Source organism: Mustela nigripes, chromosome 2 (genome assembly GCF_022355385.1).
Source record: "Mustela nigripes isolate SB6536 chromosome 2, MUSNIG.SB6536, whole genome shotgun sequence".
Lineage (NCBI taxonomy): Eukaryota > Metazoa > Chordata > Mammalia > Carnivora > Mustelidae > Mustela > Mustela nigripes.
Window position 1 is genome coordinate 18,519,198 of NC_081558.1, and position 17,549 is coordinate 18,536,746.

Genomic DNA, 17,549 nt, shown 5'->3' on the forward strand with positions numbered 1-17,549 from the left:
ATTAGCTGCTTGGATTCTCTCCCTCTCTCTTTTTAAGATTTCACTTATTTATTTGACAGAGATCACAAGAAGGCAGAGAGGCAGGCGGGGGGGTGGGGAGGAGCAGGCTCCCCGCCAAGCAGAGAGCCCGTTGTGGGGCTCCATCCCAGGACCCTGAGACCATGACCTGAGCCGAAGGCAGAGGCCAGGCACCAGAGCCACCCAGGCGCCCCTGGATTCTCTGTCTTAATTGATGATACCACCATCCACCAAGCTGGAAGCTGAGTTACCCTTGACTCCCTTCCCCCCCCGAAGCCCTCCCTGTTCCCCAGGCAAAGTTGGACACTCCTGTCTCTGTACCGCTCTGTACATGTGTCTTGCTGTGTATTTATGCTAATTAGAAACTCTTGCTTGTAAGCCAGGGCAACTCTTTGAGAGTTTCTTGTTGTTGATCCGACTGTCTAAGCCAAGTCAACGAATGCAGAAGTTGAGAATTTAACCCCAGACCTCTACTTCTCTAGGTTCCCATAGAAGACACAGTTATCAAAGGAGTTCCATGAAGCTGGCTGAAGTCTAAGCAGAGACAGTATATACCTGGTAGATGTATGGTTCCCAGCTTGGGGTGCATCTCAGAATTAGTTTTGTCAATTCTGATGCAGAAGCCTGAATTTTATGCAGACATAATAAAATAAAATCTTATTTTATGCAGACATAATAAAACAAAATTTTCAGAGATGAGGCAAGGTATTCATTATATTTATGTGGAGAATTCATGTGGAAGTACAAAAAAATTTTGAAACAATTCAGGTTATCAAAGCGAGGAGGAAAGGGTGCATTTTCTTTGGCTGCCGAAAGGATGTGTCCAGCCTTCAGAGTGTACTGATTTCATAACTGGAGTAGGGGTAGGGTAAAGACACCCAACTATACTGGCAAGTTTGATAGGTTTCCTGTATTTTTTTTCCTGTAATATTTCTGATGTCTAAACATAACTTCCTGTGTCATCGATATCAAGATAAAAGTGGTTTCTTAGGATCATGGTGATAATGATAGCTGTAAAAATGACAAATAATATCTGCAGTGTGAATGTTTTAAGAGTTTTGAATTTTATGGCGCAGAACACATCCCCCCCTCCCCCGCTAGCATGTTAGCATTGGCTTCTGCTGCAAGATCGTTGGCTGTCCTTATATACCTTTGTATCCCTCCATTTGTTTTTGTTTGTTTGGTATTCAGATGTCTGTAGCAGTTTTATTTGCAATAGCCAAAAACTGGAAACAACCTAAATATCCAGAAACAGGTGAATGAACAAGTAGTGGTATGCCCATTGAACAGCATACTTCTCGGCGGTATAAAAAGAGTGAATGGCTTACATAAGCATCATTGGTAAATCCCAAAAAAGTATGCTGCATAAGGGATCCCAGGGGGGGAGAAGAGCAAATATTTTATGATTTCAATGATATAAAATTCTAGAAAATGCAAACCCATTGTGAAGGAAAGTAAAACAGTGGTTGGGGAGGGCAGGGAGAAAGATGATGCTGAAGAGCATGAGGTAAATTCAGGGATGGTTTTCTATTTTGAAATATTATGAAAATGAAAGTAAAGGCATATTCATGTTATTAAACTCGTAATACAACAAAGAGTAGGTTGAGGGGGGTGGCTTGTGGAGACCTTGCACACAGGAGCCCCTTTGTCCCACAAATCTTTGAAGAGACTGCAGATCTTTGAAGAGACCTGTGAGCTCTAATTTGACTGACAAAGGCTGGAAGAGATAAACGAACTGCAAATGAGGGGGTTAATTAGAAGGTTCTCTATAAAATAGTCAGCCCTGCCCTCACTTGGTTTCTAGGCAAAATAATGTGCATATTTTTAAGAAATAGAATACCCCCGGGGAGAAATAGGGCCTTTAGAGAGTGTGAGATTGGCTGACATCATTGCTCACTTTGGGGGCTCTTGAGTCTTGGGTATATGCTGCCTCTGATTAAGCACCCTAAAGAAAAGCCTGTCAGTTGACAGTTGACAAGTTCTGTCCATGTACACAGAGTTGGATTCATTTTCCTGACATCCCCCACCCCTTTTAAAATTGTAATACTCTTATAAAATTAACCACTTTAAAGTTGAAAATCAGTAGCATTTAGTACATTCACAGTGTGCAACCATAACCTCTGTCTAGTTCGAGAACATTTTCATTACCCAAAAGGAAACCTGGTACGCATTAAACAGTTATTTCCCACTCTCCCTGGGCAACCACTAATCTGCTTTTTGTCTCTATGGATTTACTTATTCTGTATATGTCATATAATTGGAATCATGCAGTATATGACCTTTTGTGTCTGGTTGCTTTCACTTAGCATGATATTTTCAAGGTTCATCCAAGTTATAGCATTTATCACTACTTCATTCCTTTTTTTGGTGGCCCTTTGTTTTTTAACCAAGAATCACCAGTCATTTGAGGAAAACATGCAAAATGGAAAAGAAACAGGAAAATTGATCTGAGCTGAAACAGACCAGTAGATGGTTTTGCTTGTTTTTAAAAGCATACTATTTAGTAATCTGCTAGATATTCAAGAAGATATGGCATCCATGAAACAATCAGTGTTGCCATCTGGAAGAAACTGTCAATTATGTTTGCCAAGTTAAAAAATATTCCGTAGATAGATCAGAAGATTAAGTCAAGAGAAAATCTCAGCATAAAGCCAAAATACAGGCAAAAATTGATGCGGAAGAAAGAGACATAGAGGATCAATCCAGAGAACCATCATCTGCCAGAATTTCTGGGAAGTGAGAAAAAAAATTGAAAGGAGAGAAATATTTAAAAGTATAAAAAAATTTCCAGGATCAAAAGAAGGGAGCATTCTTCATATTTAAAGTTTCTACCCAGTGCTCAGACGAATAAAGAAAGACCCACGGCTAAGAATTGTGACTGAAATGTCAGAAAAACAAGAATAGAGAGGAAACCATAACAGTTTCTATGAGATACACTGGGTCTTCTAAAAGCAATGGGAATCAGATGTGTCATCCACAGCAGTGACAACCAGAAGGCAGTGGAGCAGCAATCTTCCCAGCCCTGAGGGAGAATGGTTTTGAACCAGATCTGTCATAGCAAAATACACTTGTTTTCAGATGTGCAAGGACTCCTGAAATTTTCTTTCCTTACACCTTTTCTGAAGCAGTTATTTACAGATGAAAATTTTTTAAAAAAGGAAAAATTTCAAGAAATGTCTGAACTAACCTAGTAGTCCAATGAAAAGACTCATGTTACCTGTGCAGCAGGAGCTCTGTTTTACCCTGGAAAGTAGCCATCCCAGATTTGCACACAGATTTGGTGGGATCCAGGAAAAATTTATTTGGGAATGGGAATGGGTAGATTCCAAGCAACAGATAAAATGAAGAAGCTGGAAGACAGTTGGAATACGGTGAAGAAACCATAGAACTTTTTACAAGGGGCAAGGGAATTAGAACAACTATGCAAAGCAGAAAAACTGTATGCAGAAAGTTGTAAGCCAAACACAAATCAAACACATAAGTGGCACAAGTATGAGTAATTGGTGGTGACTGAATAGAAAATGTATTTGTGCCTAATGTATGAAGAATATCCTTCTTTATGGATAGTGGCTTTGGAAGCACAAGGAAGAAAGAGCAATTCTGGTCCTGTAAACAGTATTTTAAAGTTACTGATGGAAGGAACTGAAAGTAGTAATTTAAATATAAAAAGGTTGGGCCTTGGAAGGGGTGGTAGGGAGTGGTATAAGTGCGCTAAATCTGCTAGAGAATTATGGGCATGCTTAATGAGGTTGGTGACAACCAAAAGAATTGGTGGAGATTTCTCCTGGTTAGGAAGACTGGCATGCTGGGGTGGGATGGTGTGGCAGGTATTGTTCCTTTTCATCAAAGTGCTTTTTATGAGCCATTTGATTTTCTTTGTTCATTGGTAATTGGGATAGGTTCCTAACTATTGTTGATTCCCAATAAACAAATGTTTCTTTCCTGAGTGTCTTCCGCTGTTTTAACTTTTAGATAGATGCTGAGAACTGGGAGGGGAAATAGTCTGACCTCTACCATAAAATAATTCTAAGATCTCTTTGCCTTTAGTTTCTGCCATCGCTTTTTTTAGAATGGTGAGAGAGGAGATATAAATAAATCTTTTTCTACTTGTATTTCATATTTTCTGATATATCCACTAAAAGTGCCACTTTGATTATCTTGGTCTGTTGAAAAACTTAAAGTAGCTTCTTCAGACTCCAGCCTGAACTCCTTCCTGTTTCCCCCTTCTCTAACCCTTATTTGATTTTTGTCTCCTCAAACCTCCTGTAACCATCTCTGCCCTTCAGAACCCTCTGCAAACTCAGAGGACCTCTTGTCCTTCCTTTTTTAAATTCTTTTTTTTTTTCTTTTTAACCTTCCTTGGGAGCTGTATCTGGCCTCTTCCTGCATCCCCTAGAGGCCAGAAGATCTTGGTGCCTGTCTGGGTTCTGGAGGAGAGTGTGGGTGTGCAGTGACAGGATCTAGTACTGGTGCTGGCATTGTTCCAAGTGCTTGCGTATGGCAGAAAAGGAAGTTGTTTCAAATTTCTGTCCTCGAGGAGCTTCCATTTCCGATGGAGTTTTATATAAACAGAAAGGTTATAAAAATAGCGTTATATGTTTTAAGCACAGCTAAGGCCAACAGTTGGTAGTTCTGTCTTTGAAAAATGTTCTTGGAGTCCATGGCTTTATCAGTAAGATATGCTAGCCTCTGAGGTATCCTCTAGAGAAGAGTGGGAACATGAATGGTACTGCCAAGCTAGTGTTTGGTATTCCCTCTTACATGCCTCCTCACAGTAGCAGTAGCTACAAGAGGCAGAGCATTATTTGAAATCATTTTTGGACAGGGTGGGCTTATGGCTGCATGAACACGGTAGGAGATTTGGATTTTAGTCCTACAATGTGCAGTTCATTTGATGTCAGCTCCTGTCTGCATTTCTTTTGGTTTGGTTATTGGATGTGACCTTGGTTCATAAAAATGGTGGTCATCCTGCTTACATGGCACCCCCTGGAAAACTCTTAAAATTCTCGTAGGGGCTTAACCAGCCCTTTGTACTAAGTACTTTCCAGAGGTATTTTGTTAAAATGTGCTTCCTAAAAGATAGGCTGGGATTTACTCCGTGATACTATAGCAGGTAATGGATAGATGAGGTATAGATAGAGTGGACCTGAGTGGCCATGAGTTGATGTTGGAGCTGGGTGACGGGTACATGATTTTCATCATACTCTTCACTTTTATAGATGTTTGGAATTTTTCATAATAAAAAGTATCCTGGTGGTCAGGGATGGATGACTCATATTTTTGCTTTATTGTATTTTGCATAAAGTTTTTATTTAGTGAGGTCTTTGGGGTTTTTTTGGTATTTATTTTAATGCTTAGAGACAGAGTGAGTTAAGGTTAGATGAGAGAAATCTTCAAATTTAATCAGATTTTTCAAAACATGAATAGCGTGGGTGCCTTGATTACAAGTCAGCTCTCCCACCATGGAGACCTGTAAAGAAAAAGTGAAAGGAAGCAAAGTTGTGATCAGGAGCCAGAGAGCTGACCTCCTAGAAACTGAGAATATGTAGATGTGAAGTATGGGAGAAGTGAAGGCCCACCACTTAAATTAGACTGTAGGGGTGAGCCTTGCCGCAAGTCAGAGCCCTGGTGGGACCCCGCTATCACCATCGTTGCTGCTGATTTCATCCCATTCTAGGGTGATAATTCACCTATTCCTTTGTCTCTGTACTTTAACCTTGTTTCTTCCTCTTATCCCTTTTAGTACTTTCTCGCCTCACCCCCTACCCTCCAAGACCTGAATTCATCCATCTTGATCTCCTTAGGCTAGCTTTCCTATGTCATGTCCCTTTCTACCCCAGATCCAGAAGCTCACCCGCAATTCACTCCTTTCCTCCATCTCTGCTGTTTAGTGAATTACTACTAGTGTTTGTTAACAAATGTGATTGGACCACGAAGTGGCTTAACACAGGCTGAGGCATGGAGACCCATTCGTGTAGCCTTAAAAATTTTCAGGCAGTTGGCAAGTAAGAATTCTAAATAAAAATTGAAACTACCACCTGTATTTTTTCAGGCCGTTGATGCTCACTGCCATCAGCTGCATCCTCCCTATGGCACTGGTAAGTGTGGGAAGGGCTGGTGACAGTTTTGGTGGGCTGCTGGATTTCTTTTTTCTGGGGGAAGGATCTATTTGCAAGCCATGTTATTAACTTGTCCCCAAGGGCTGGACAGCTTCAAGCAGCTATAGGTGACTAAAAAGAGGAAGAAGCAACTGACCGTGCTCATGCGTTTCCTCTGGAAACTTTTGTCAAGAGCAGAAGCTACTCACTATGTGCCTTGATCCTTATGTAAAATTAGCACGTCCTATACATTATTTTGGAATACTAAACATACACTATCCAGGTGCTCTGGGATGTCAAGTAGTAACTATTAAATATCCCGAAACTCTTAAAACATTGTTTCTAAAGATGGATATTGGCTGTATATTAGAAAGGGTCCAAAATGTTGTATGTTCTTATGATTTTCTTCAGTAGCAAGGTTTATCTCACTCTAGTATTTTAAGTTCTTTGTGGTCAGGAGATCAAGAAATGTTTGTTTCAATGATTAATATAAAATTCTGATAGAGACTTACAAAGAAATTTGTGGTTCTCGTTTACTAACAAACTTGAGGTGGGCTTGGGGACCTGTGATTTTTAAAACTGTTTTTACCACAGTCTGCTTTCTGCTTAGGGACCTAATGGAGAAAATATGCACAGTAAAGTTAAAACATGGGGTGGGACAGCACTCCGCAGAATTGCTGAAGTATAAGCCAATTCCAGATTGCTGGAATTACCTTATCTAAGGCCTTGAAATCCTGCTGCTGTTTTCTTGTAGTGAGTGGGTTGGAGGCCATGCAGATTCAGAAGTTTTATCTCATCAGGGTGGTCTCGACTTTAAGTGACAGTTGGATGTTTACACTGTTTCATTTCTTTAGTCTCTGAAGCCCTTAGAGTATGGAAGGCAGTTGCCTCCAGAATATCTGATGAAATGCAGAGGTGGTGGACTTGTATACTCTTAACCAGTGAGGAGCTCCTTGCTGGTTACTGCAGCTAAAGCATTCATGTACCCTTTATTACATCTCTGTGGGAAACATCTTAGCACCGTTGGCCCATATTCTGCATTTCCCACTAGTCCCTACTTCCCATCCCCCAGGCCCTACTTATGAATTAGGGTCGGAATTGTATACACACTTAACTACATTGTTTATAAGAAACAGAAAGAAGAGCTTAACTCTCCCAGCAGTTGTCTACTTCTTTAGGTTATCAGTGCACAAGCGGTAACTACTGAACATGTTTTGAGGACCCATATCACGGAAATAATTTTTAAGCATCTGTCCCAAATATAGATTGTAGAAGATGAGTGAAGATTTTTGTCTGCAGCCTTTGGGAAATACTGATGACCAGCAGCAGTGTCCTTTCTGACATGCATATAGCTAAGGTTTTCCTGAAACAAAGAACTGGAAACCATTCGAGGGTGTTGGGATTATAAATGCAATGGCAAAAGAAGCCAGACTGGATTTGCAATGCAGAGCAGTGTTCAGGGTAAATGACAACGGAAGGTGATCCCACATTTTTTTTTTTTTTCAAGCTGGAAGGAAAGCTCCCAGAGGTTCCTGAACTATTGTTGGTCAGGTTTGAGGGTCTGGAGAGAAAGGGGAGGAAAAGGCAGGGAAGATAAGGCTGCTCTTGGCTTCTGTGCTCTTACCAAATCTTTTGACTCTGGACCACTGGAGACTTGAGGGCATCCTTCAGTCTTTGATGAACTTTTTACTACTATTTGCTTTCCCTTCCCCACCTTGATCAGTCACATTCCCTTCCCCAGCTCCTAGGAAAAATAAGAGAGGAGTTCTTACCTTTGGGGCTTCTGTTCACACTGAGCAAGGCTTAGCCACAACTCTGACGACTCACAGGCCTGAGAGCTGTGCTTTGTGGAATGGCAACATTTAAGGAGCAGAAAGAGTAGGAGCAGTGTCCATTGGAACACTAAGAAGACTTGGTCTAGGAGGTTGAGAGAGAGCCACAGAGTATTGTAAAGTTACTGGCATTATAGATCTTTGTGGAAGTTATATCTGCTTATGCTGAAATTCACACTGTATGATCAGTTAACCTGTGGTCAAACCATGTAGGGAAATTTTTCATTTTGAGGAGTAAGTAAAAGGTCAAAATGACTATTTGATACAGTAGCATAAAGATCAGCATTTTGTTATTGTGACATTTGTTCATGCAAGTTACTGCAATTATGTTAAAAGTCCCTCCTGACTTATATTTTGAAAAATTAAAACAAAGAAGTTTAAGGAATTATACAGTGGACATCCATATACCTACTAACAAGATTATACAGGTGCTAACCTTTTGCTACATTTGCTTTGATATATATCTAGCCATCAACCAACCAATTTTATTTTTATAGAGATTTCTTAAAGTATTTATATTCCATTAAATTTGCCCATTTTAAAGTGTACCATTAGATGAATTTTAATAAGTTTATGCAGCGATGTAACCATCACCACAACCTGAGTTATAGAAAGAACATTTTCATCATCTGGAAAGTTCTTTGTGTTTGTTAGCCAGTCCCCACTCAAAGCTGCAGGCAACTAGGGATCATCTTTCTATCCCTATGGTTTTACCTTTTCCAGAAACTGCATATAAAGGGAATTGTACAGTATGTAATCCTTTGTGTCTGGCTTCTTTCACTGAGCACAACGTTTTTGAGGTTCATCCATGTCACGTTACGTGTCAGTAGTGCTTTCCTTTTTATTGCTGAATGATTTTCCATGTATGGATATATATTACATTTTGTTTATCTATTCATTCATCAGTTAATGGACATTGGGTTGTTTCCAGTTTGGGGTGATTATAAAATATGCTGCCATGACCATTCTTGTCCAGGGCTTTAAATGGACATATGTTTTCATTTCTCTTGGATAGATATCTAGGAGTGGGATTGCTAGTTTGTATGGTAAGTGTGTGTTTAATGTTTTAAGAAACTGCCAAACTGTTTTCCGAGATGAATGCTATTTTTGATTCCTGCCAGCGTTGTATAGGGGTTCCGGTTTCTCCACATCCTTGCTAGCACTTGGTATGGATAGTCTTTTGGATTATATTCATTCTGTTGAGTATGAAGTGGTATCTTGCAATTTTTATTGGCAATTCCCTTATGACTGATAACATTAAGGATCTTTTCTTTTGCATATTTATTCTTCATAACTTTTTCAGGTAAAGTATTAAGATCTTTTGCCCATTTTTTAAAAATTGGGTTGTTTGTCCTATTGAGTTGCCTGAGTTCTTTATAGATTCTGAATTAAGGTCTTTGTCAAATACATGATTTGTAATTATTTTCTCCTAGTCTCTGGCTTGTCTCTTCCATCTCTTCCAAGACATTCTTAATGTCTTCGAAGACTAAAAGTTTAATTTTAATGAAGTCCAGTTTATCAGTTTTTCTTTCAAGGATAGTGCTTTCATTGTTGTATCTAAGAAATCTTTACCTAAACCAAGGATGCAGAGATTTTTACATTTAAATCTGTGAACTGTTTTGAGTTCCTTTTTGCGTGCTGTGAAGTCTCTAAGTTCCGTGGTTTGTTTTTGCATAATGATATTTGGTTATCCCAGAACCATTTGTTGAATGTTTCCTCTACTGAATTCCTTGGCACCTCTGTATAAAATTAATCTTAGATGTCTGAGTTTACTTCTGGATTTATTCTGTTTCATTGATCTCCCTGTTTCTAAGCCCATACATACTTCATTGTCTTGATTACTGTAGCTTCATAGAAAGTTTTGAAGTCAGATAGTGTAAGTCCCCCCCCAAAAAAACCCTGCTTTGATTTTGATTAATTTTAATTGCTGTGTTCAGTCTGGAGCTGTGTTGTTCTGTCCAGTGGCTATGACCCCTTGTAGACATTGGGTATTTGAGATGTGGCCTGTTTGAATTGGCATGTGCTATAATTTTAAAATATACATGAATAAAAGGATATGAAATAAAATAGTTCATGAATAATTTTTGTGGATTACATGTTAGAAAATATTTAGATGTATTAGTCTAAATTAAGTATATTATTAACACTTCACCTGTTTTAAATTTTAGTTTTCATTTGTTTGCCGCTGTATAGAAATACATTTGGTTTTTGTATATTGACTTTGTTATCTTACTAAGTTCATTTATTAGTTCTAGTAGTAGTTTTGTACATTTGTTTAAGATTTTCTGAGTAAATAGTCATTTTATCTAGAAATAGAGACCAATTTGCTTCTTCTTTTTCCAGTCTTTTATTAAGGTATTTTATGTCTCTCCCCCCTCCCCCCACTTTGTCTTACTGCCCTGGCTAGGACCTCCAATGTGATGTTAAATGGTGAGGGTGGTCATCTGTCATTTTCCTGATAGTAGCATAGTAGCATTCACTGTTTCATCATTGAATATAATGCTTTTCATAGATGCCCTATATCAGATTCAGCAGTTCATTTTTTTTCTGATTTGCTGAGAATTTTTATCTTGAATGAATATAGAATTTTGTCAAGTGGGTTTTCTATAACACAAATGATCATTTTTTACACCTTTATTTTGTTAATTAAGTGAATTATAATAGGAGCTTTCAAATGTTAAATCATCTTTCCATTCCTTGGATAAACCTCATTTCATTATGCCATATTGTACTTTTTCTATATTGCTGGATTTAATTTGCTAAAATATTTGGATTGATTTTTATGTCTGTTTATAAGGGATACTGGTCTGTAATTTTCTTTTTGTTATATTTTTGTCAAATTTTTTAAGATTTTATTTATTTATTTGACAGAGATCACGTAGGCAGAGGGCAGGGAGTGGGGGTGTGTGTGCACGGGCAGGCTCCCCGCTAAGCAGAGAGCCGGGATGCAGGGCTCATACCCTGAGATCATGACCTGAGCTGAAGGCAGAGGCTTAACCCACTGAGCCACCCAGGTGCCCCGTCAGATTTTTTGTATCTGAATTATGTTAGTTTCATAAAATTAATTTGGAAGAAGTATTACTTTCTTGAGTTTCTGAAAGTGTTTAAGATTAGCGTTGATGAAGTTCTCTAGTAAAAAGTTGTGGGCATGGAATTTCGTGAGAAATTTTTTGATTATGAATTCCATGTCTTTAATAGATACAGAGTTATACAGTTTATTTTTTTTCATTTTGTGTCAGTTTTGCTAAGTAATGTTCAAGGAACTTGTTACTTTCACCTAAGATATGAAATTTATTAAAAATAGATTATTGATGGGGCGCCTGGGTTGCTTAGTTGGTCAAGCGTCTGTCTTCGGCTCAGGTCATGATCTCAGGGTCCTGGGATCAAGCCCCTCATGGGCTCTCTGCTCAGTGGGATTCCTGCTTCCCCCTCTCTCTCTGCCTGCCTCTCTGCCTACTTGTGATTTCTGTCTGTCAAATAAATAAATAAAATCTTTAAAAAAAATAGATTATTTATAATATTCCCTTATTTTTCTTTTAGTATCTGTAAGGTTTGTAGGGACAGTCCCTTTTTTACCCCTGTTATTGGTCATTTGTATTCCCTTTTTTCTTAAATGTTCTGGCTAAGGTTTTTAATTAGCTTTGTTGATCTTCTTTAAGAATCAACTTACAGGATTTATTATTCAGTATTATTTGGTTTGAATTTTACTTATTTCTCTTTGGATCTTTTTAAATTTTTTCCTTTTACTTGCTTTGAGTTTAGTCCTCTTTTTCTAGTTTCTTTTCTTTCTTTTTTTAAGATTTTGCTTACATGCAGGGTGCCTGGGTGGCTCAGTGGGTTAAAGCCTCTGCCTTCAGCTTGGGTCATGATCCCAGAGTCCTGGGATCGAGCCCCTCATCTGGCTTTCTGCTCGGCGGGAAGCCAGCTTCATCCCTCTCTTTGCCTGCCTCTCTGCCTACTTGTGATCTCTGTCTGTCAAATAAATAAAATCTTTTAAAAAAATAAGATTTTATTTATATGCAAGAGCTCTCACACCTGTTTTGGGGATGGGGCGGGGAGGGGCAGGGCAGAGCAGAAGGAGAGAATCCTCAAGTAGACTCCTTGCTGAGCTCAGAACCCAACATGGGGCTTGATCCCAAAATCATGACCTGAACTGAAACCAAGAGTTGGACACTTAACTGACTGAGCTATCCAGGTGGCCCCCCCTTTTAAAGATTTATTTGTATGGTCTTTTTCTAGTTTCTTAAGGGGACTTGATGTCATTGATTTTTATATTTTTTTCATAGTATAAACATTTACAGTTATAAATTACCCTCTGGCATCATGTTAGCAGGATCTCACCCAGTTCTTACTGTGGTATTTTCATTATCATGTAGCTCAAAACATTTTCTAATTTCTCTTGTGATTTCTTCTGTGACACATAGGTTCTACAGTAATATGTTCTTTTTTTTTAAGATTTTATTTATTTGACAGAGAGATCACAAGTAAGCAGAGAGGCAGGCAGAGAGGGGGGAAGCAGGCTCCCTGCTGAGCAGAGAGCCCGATGTGGGGCTCAATCCTAGGACCTGAGATCATGACCTGAGCTGAAGGCAGAGGCTTAACCCGCTGAGCCACCCAGGCACCCCCAGAAGTATGTTCTTTAATTTCCAACTATTTGCTACAAAAAAGGGCATCCTTGGTAGAGAATAGTTGGCTGAGTGTATGGGGTGCTAGTATCATTTGGTCTAATGCTGGACTCCAGGGCATAGTGGTTCTTATAACTCTTCCACTAAGGGCTTAAGGTTTGTCTCATCAGTACTGGAAAACACTAATGGGTTTTAAACAGGGTGGGAGCTGATCCTGGCCAGATGTGAGAGCTCTGTAAGAGCTGTTTAGTATTATTACTTTTACATCAGGGTTTCAGGAAGGTATTCCTGAGGGATATAGACTGGAGAGATCCAGACAGTAGTACTGATAGGTTGTTCATTTCTTGAGCAAAACAGTCTAGCAAAGATTCATCTTGATTCTACTAAAAGATTCTGTTCTCCACAATTGAAAACGTACAGAAGAATGGAAGACTCCCCAGCTGTGAACTATTAACTCTAATAGATTCAGAGTGGATTGCTGAGCCCTGTGAGCATCAAACAGTAATGGTGTGAATACTCAGGAAATTCTTTCTTGAGAGCGTTCAGCTGTTTGCACTTTGAGAAAGATAAATTTTTATTTTTAATGCTTTAATATCATCCCCAAGGTTTGTTCTGGCCCTCTTATGGAAGACTTAAATATTGGCACCCCTGCACCCCCCCACACATCTTTTTCTGCCCCCAAATCACCGTGTTTGCTTCCTCAGATACTACTGGGACATGTGTACAGTCTGTTCTGTTTAAGATTTTATTTATTTTTGTGAGAGAGAGAAAGAGAGAGCTCTTGCCTGAGCTTGAGCAGGAGGAAGGGAGGGCAGAGGGAGAAGCAGGATCGCCCCTGAGCAGGGAGCTGGATGCGGGACTCAATCCCAGGATCCTGGGATCATGACCCAAGCCAAGGCAGATGCTCAACTGACTGAGCCACCCAGGCGTCCCCAGTTCTCTCTTGTGACCCCAAATCAAGGATGAGGTGGCCTCCCTGCTGGGACTACTTTTTTTTTTACTTTTTTTTTTTAAAGATTTTTATTTATTTGACAGAGATCACAAGTATGCAGAGAGGCAGGCGCGGGGGGGGGGGGGGGGGCGGGGGGGGGGGGGGGCGGGGGGGGGGCGCTGCCAAGCTGAGAGTCCAAGGCGGGGCTCAATCCCAGGACCCTGGGATCATGACCTGAGCCGAAGGCAGAGACTTTAACCCAGTGAGACACCCGGGTGCCCCCTCTTTTTTTTAATTTTTAAAAAAGATTTTATTTATTTATTTATTTGTCAGCGCATGGAGCACAAGCTCTAGCAGGGAGAGGGGCAGAGGCAGGAGCCAGATGTGAAACTGGATCCCAGGACCCTGGGATCATGCATCACCTGAGCCCAAGGCAGATGGCAGACACTTAACGACTGAGCCACCCAGGTGTCCCATGGGTCTGCTACTTTTAGCATAAATTCTTCTAGGTACTCTTCCTCTACCCCTGTGCTGTTTTTGCTGGAGAGCCTCTTAGAATCTGACTTCCCTGTAGATTCTATGTTGCTACTGTAGGGCAAGGCACAGTCACACTGCATTCATATTGCATTTTGCTTAAATTAATGGTCTCTGAGTTCCTTCAGGTTTATAATGGATTATTGAAGGAAAGTCCCTGATTTTCAGTGATATACTGTGGACATAATATGGGCCATTTTCACACCTCCATCTGTGATGTGGGGATCACAGTAGCACTTCCTGCAGAAGGCTGGTGGGAGGTGCATATGGCTGACAAACGTGTGCCTCTTATCTTGTATGTATTGATGTATTCTTGGCTGTGGGGAAGAAGAGATTCGTATCACTCCACTATCAGTTTCATGAAGTGCTCTTCACATAATCTCCTCTCACCAAAACTCAACTCTGCTAGGATACTCTCAGTTGGTCATTAGTGGACTTGCAGTCATTAATAAAATTTCTGTCTCAACAGAGGGTCGTGTTTTGCATAGGTGGGTTGCATGTGATGTGCGAATTCGGAGGTTTTGTTGCTGCTGTTAAGTGCTATTCAGATCAAAGGATCAGACTAGGTAGAGTGCTAAAATTCTGTTTCCTAAGAAAAGTTGAGTTCCATTTTGAAAATCCACAGATTAAAGACATGATGTCACTTAATGATTGGCATCTGTTGAGTGGTCACCCTCTGTCCAGTCCAGTTCTAGGCTCTGTGGATCTGTGAGAAGCAGCCTAACACTTGTTTTTAGCTCCCAGGCTCCACCCAAGCCATCTGTGGTGAGAAGGTAGGGGTAGCTGCTGGACATGGTGAGGACTCTGGGTAGTTAAGTGCCTTTGTCAAGACCTAATAGCCACAATATGCCAGGACATTTAGAAGTCAGGACAGAAAATGGTGTAGGACTGATTGGGCCCCATTAGGTAAGAGGTGATAGAAAAGACTCTGTTAGGAGGTCATCCAAAACAGCATCGCTAGCAGTTGTGTTTTTTGTTGGTTTGTTTTTATTTTAATCATAGTCAGAAGCTATATTCAAAGCAGTTATTTAACTTTAAGCCATATGTTTGTTTCTGTTTTCATTTTGTGATAGTGGTTTGCTATAGATAAATAGCTTTGTTATGGCTACCATTAGAAGAAATGTCAGTTACAATTCAGGAATCTGAGACCTAAAGTCTCTATGGTCCTCAACAGGAAAATACTATAGCAACATGTATGAGTCAGGTGGCTGTTACCTTGCATGGAAGGGACGTGGAGACCCCCACCTTTAGCGAAATGCGCTATCTTGAGAACTTGGTTTTCTCAAGATGTACCTGGGCTGTAGGACAAAAAGGCATTCACTCACTGCACTTTGACATAGTGTCTAATGCTGAGTATACACTGGGACATGTCTTTGTTTAGCACGTATGCTCCTGTTTCCTTTCAGGAGTGACTTGAGCTCTAGGGCCAGGGATTACATGTTGGTCACTGTGTCTTTCCCTCTGCAGTTCTTACCTGTGGACCAGCTGCCTTACGGTTCCTTGGTAGCTTCTGTGTAAAGACTCAGTCCAGTGGGGCAGAGGACCAGGGTTCTGCGTGTCCTCTTGGCTTTCTGGTCTGAAGTGTGCTCCTTGTTTCTCCTTGATTCAGTAGCACCTCGTGCTCCACGCTGCTCTCTCTAGAAGCCTGATTTAGACCTCCAAACACAACCGTATCTTCTGTGGCCCTACGCTAGTCTTGACAACCTCAGGGTGTTCCTTTCTGTAACTAGTCCTCTTCCCTCCCCACCCCCTTTTTTTTAGCAAGAGAGAGTGAGAGCGAGCGAGCATGAGCATGCGTGAGCTGGGGAGGGGCGGGGGGGTGCGGGGGAAGAATCCCAAGCAGGCTTTCCATTCAGTGCAGAGCCAGACACAGGGTTCTATCTCATAACCCTGAGATCATGACCTGAGCTGAATTCAAGAGTAAGATGCTAACTGACTGAGCCACCCAGGTGCCCTAGTCTGCTTTACCTATTAACCAAGATACTGTGACTATAACACGTACCTGCTGTCTTACTACTGGCTTCTTTGCCCTAAATTAAAATGTGAACTTCTTATGTCGATAACTTATTTCTGTAACATCCTTTTCAATGACTGCATACTAAATCATTGCATGGATCTGTCATATATTATTTACCTAGTTCCTTTTTGTTGGACATTTAGATTATTTTTAATTTTTTACTCTTGCAAAACACTGCTGTATACATATCTTTTATGATTTCCTCAGAAAAATTTACAGAAGTAGAATTGCTAGCTCAGAGCTCCTTCTGGGGCTCTTTGATAGCCACAACCAGAGTGCTTTAAAATGTAGGGGCCACAAAAAAAAATGTAGGGGCCACAAAAGCTGTCCATAGGCTTTTAAATCATACTTGTGATCAGGGCTCATTGGTTGCCAGGAATTTGGAGATTTTAAGCAGGGGTGTTTTGATTTGCTGGATTTATACAAGAAGTGCAAGCCTGAAGATTTTTTGCAAGTGACAGGCCTAACTAGAGGTGCACTTTCCATGTGTGGCCTCCTACAGCAGCTTGAGGGAACATAGGCCACATCAGGGAACACACAGCTCTTCTGCTTCAGTCAAATGGTGGGTTGTTACTATAACAGGGTGTTTTTACTTCAGCTTCAAATCAGACTAATTTCTTAAGAAGTGTCATTAATGAAAATAAAAAAAGTCAAAGAGATCCAGGAAAGATTATATTAATATTATCACTAAGATTATAAGAGTCCTTTTTTTTTTTTTTTAAGATTTTATTTATTTATTTGACAGAGATCACAAGTAGGCAGAGAGGCAGGCAGAGAGAGAGGAGGAAGCAGGCTTCCTGCTGAGCAGAGAGCCCAGTGTGGGGCTCGATCCCAGTACCCTGAGATCATGACCTGAGCCGAAGGCAGAGGCTTTAACCCATTGAGCCACCCAGGCGTCCCATAAGAGTCTGAATTTAAAAAATGAAGCAGAGAACCAAGAAGAAGAATTTGGAAATCAAACCTGGGCCTGCCGTAGACATGAATGCATGCACTTCTCAAAATATGGAGTTCTCCGAAAGAAACAACAGTTGTAATTTGATTTTTTTTCCCCTTTCTTCTTTCTAGGTATCTCATTCAGTTGCTAAACTTATATTAGTTAATTTCCACTGGCAAGTTGCAGAGATATTGGACAGGTAAGGTATTTTGGGGGAAGAGAGGTGGCATTGCCCATAGCCTCTTTCTCTGCCCATTTACGCAGTAGTGATTATTGTTGATGTTTTGGAGTATACTTACAATGTGCATATTATATATTTAAAACATTGGATCATATTGAATATCCTTTTTTCTCTCAATACCTGGCAAACATTTTCCCATGACTGCATCATATTCTTTCTATCTCAGTTTTATTGCTGGCTCAGTATTTCATCACGTAGACGTCCCATGCTTTTTCCAAACCCCTGTTGTCAGTGAAATTAGTTCGATTTTTTAATGCCATTATGAATTTGTAATCAGTGCCCTTCTATATAACATTTGCCAACATCTCCATTTGTTTCT

At 40.3% G+C, this 17,549-nt stretch overlaps 1 protein-coding gene across 3 annotated transcripts in view; it reads left to right on the forward strand.

Annotated features, from left to right (window-relative positions):
• ARIH2 (ariadne RBR E3 ubiquitin protein ligase 2) overlaps positions 1-17,549 on the forward strand; it is a 48,317-nt gene that overhangs the window by 13,525 nt on the left and 17,243 nt on the right. For 2 of the 3 annotated variants that reach the window (XM_059389673.1, XM_059389672.1), the window contains exons 2-3: positions 6,071-6,116; positions 17,121-17,188. In XM_059389673.1, coding sequence (XP_059245656.1) covers positions 6,078-6,116; positions 17,121-17,188 — 107 coding nt within the window. In that variant the 5' untranslated portion in view covers positions 6,071-6,077. The remainder of the gene's footprint in view (positions 1-6,070; positions 6,117-17,120; positions 17,189-17,549) is intronic. The other variant, XM_059389671.1, reaches the window with a different exon arrangement.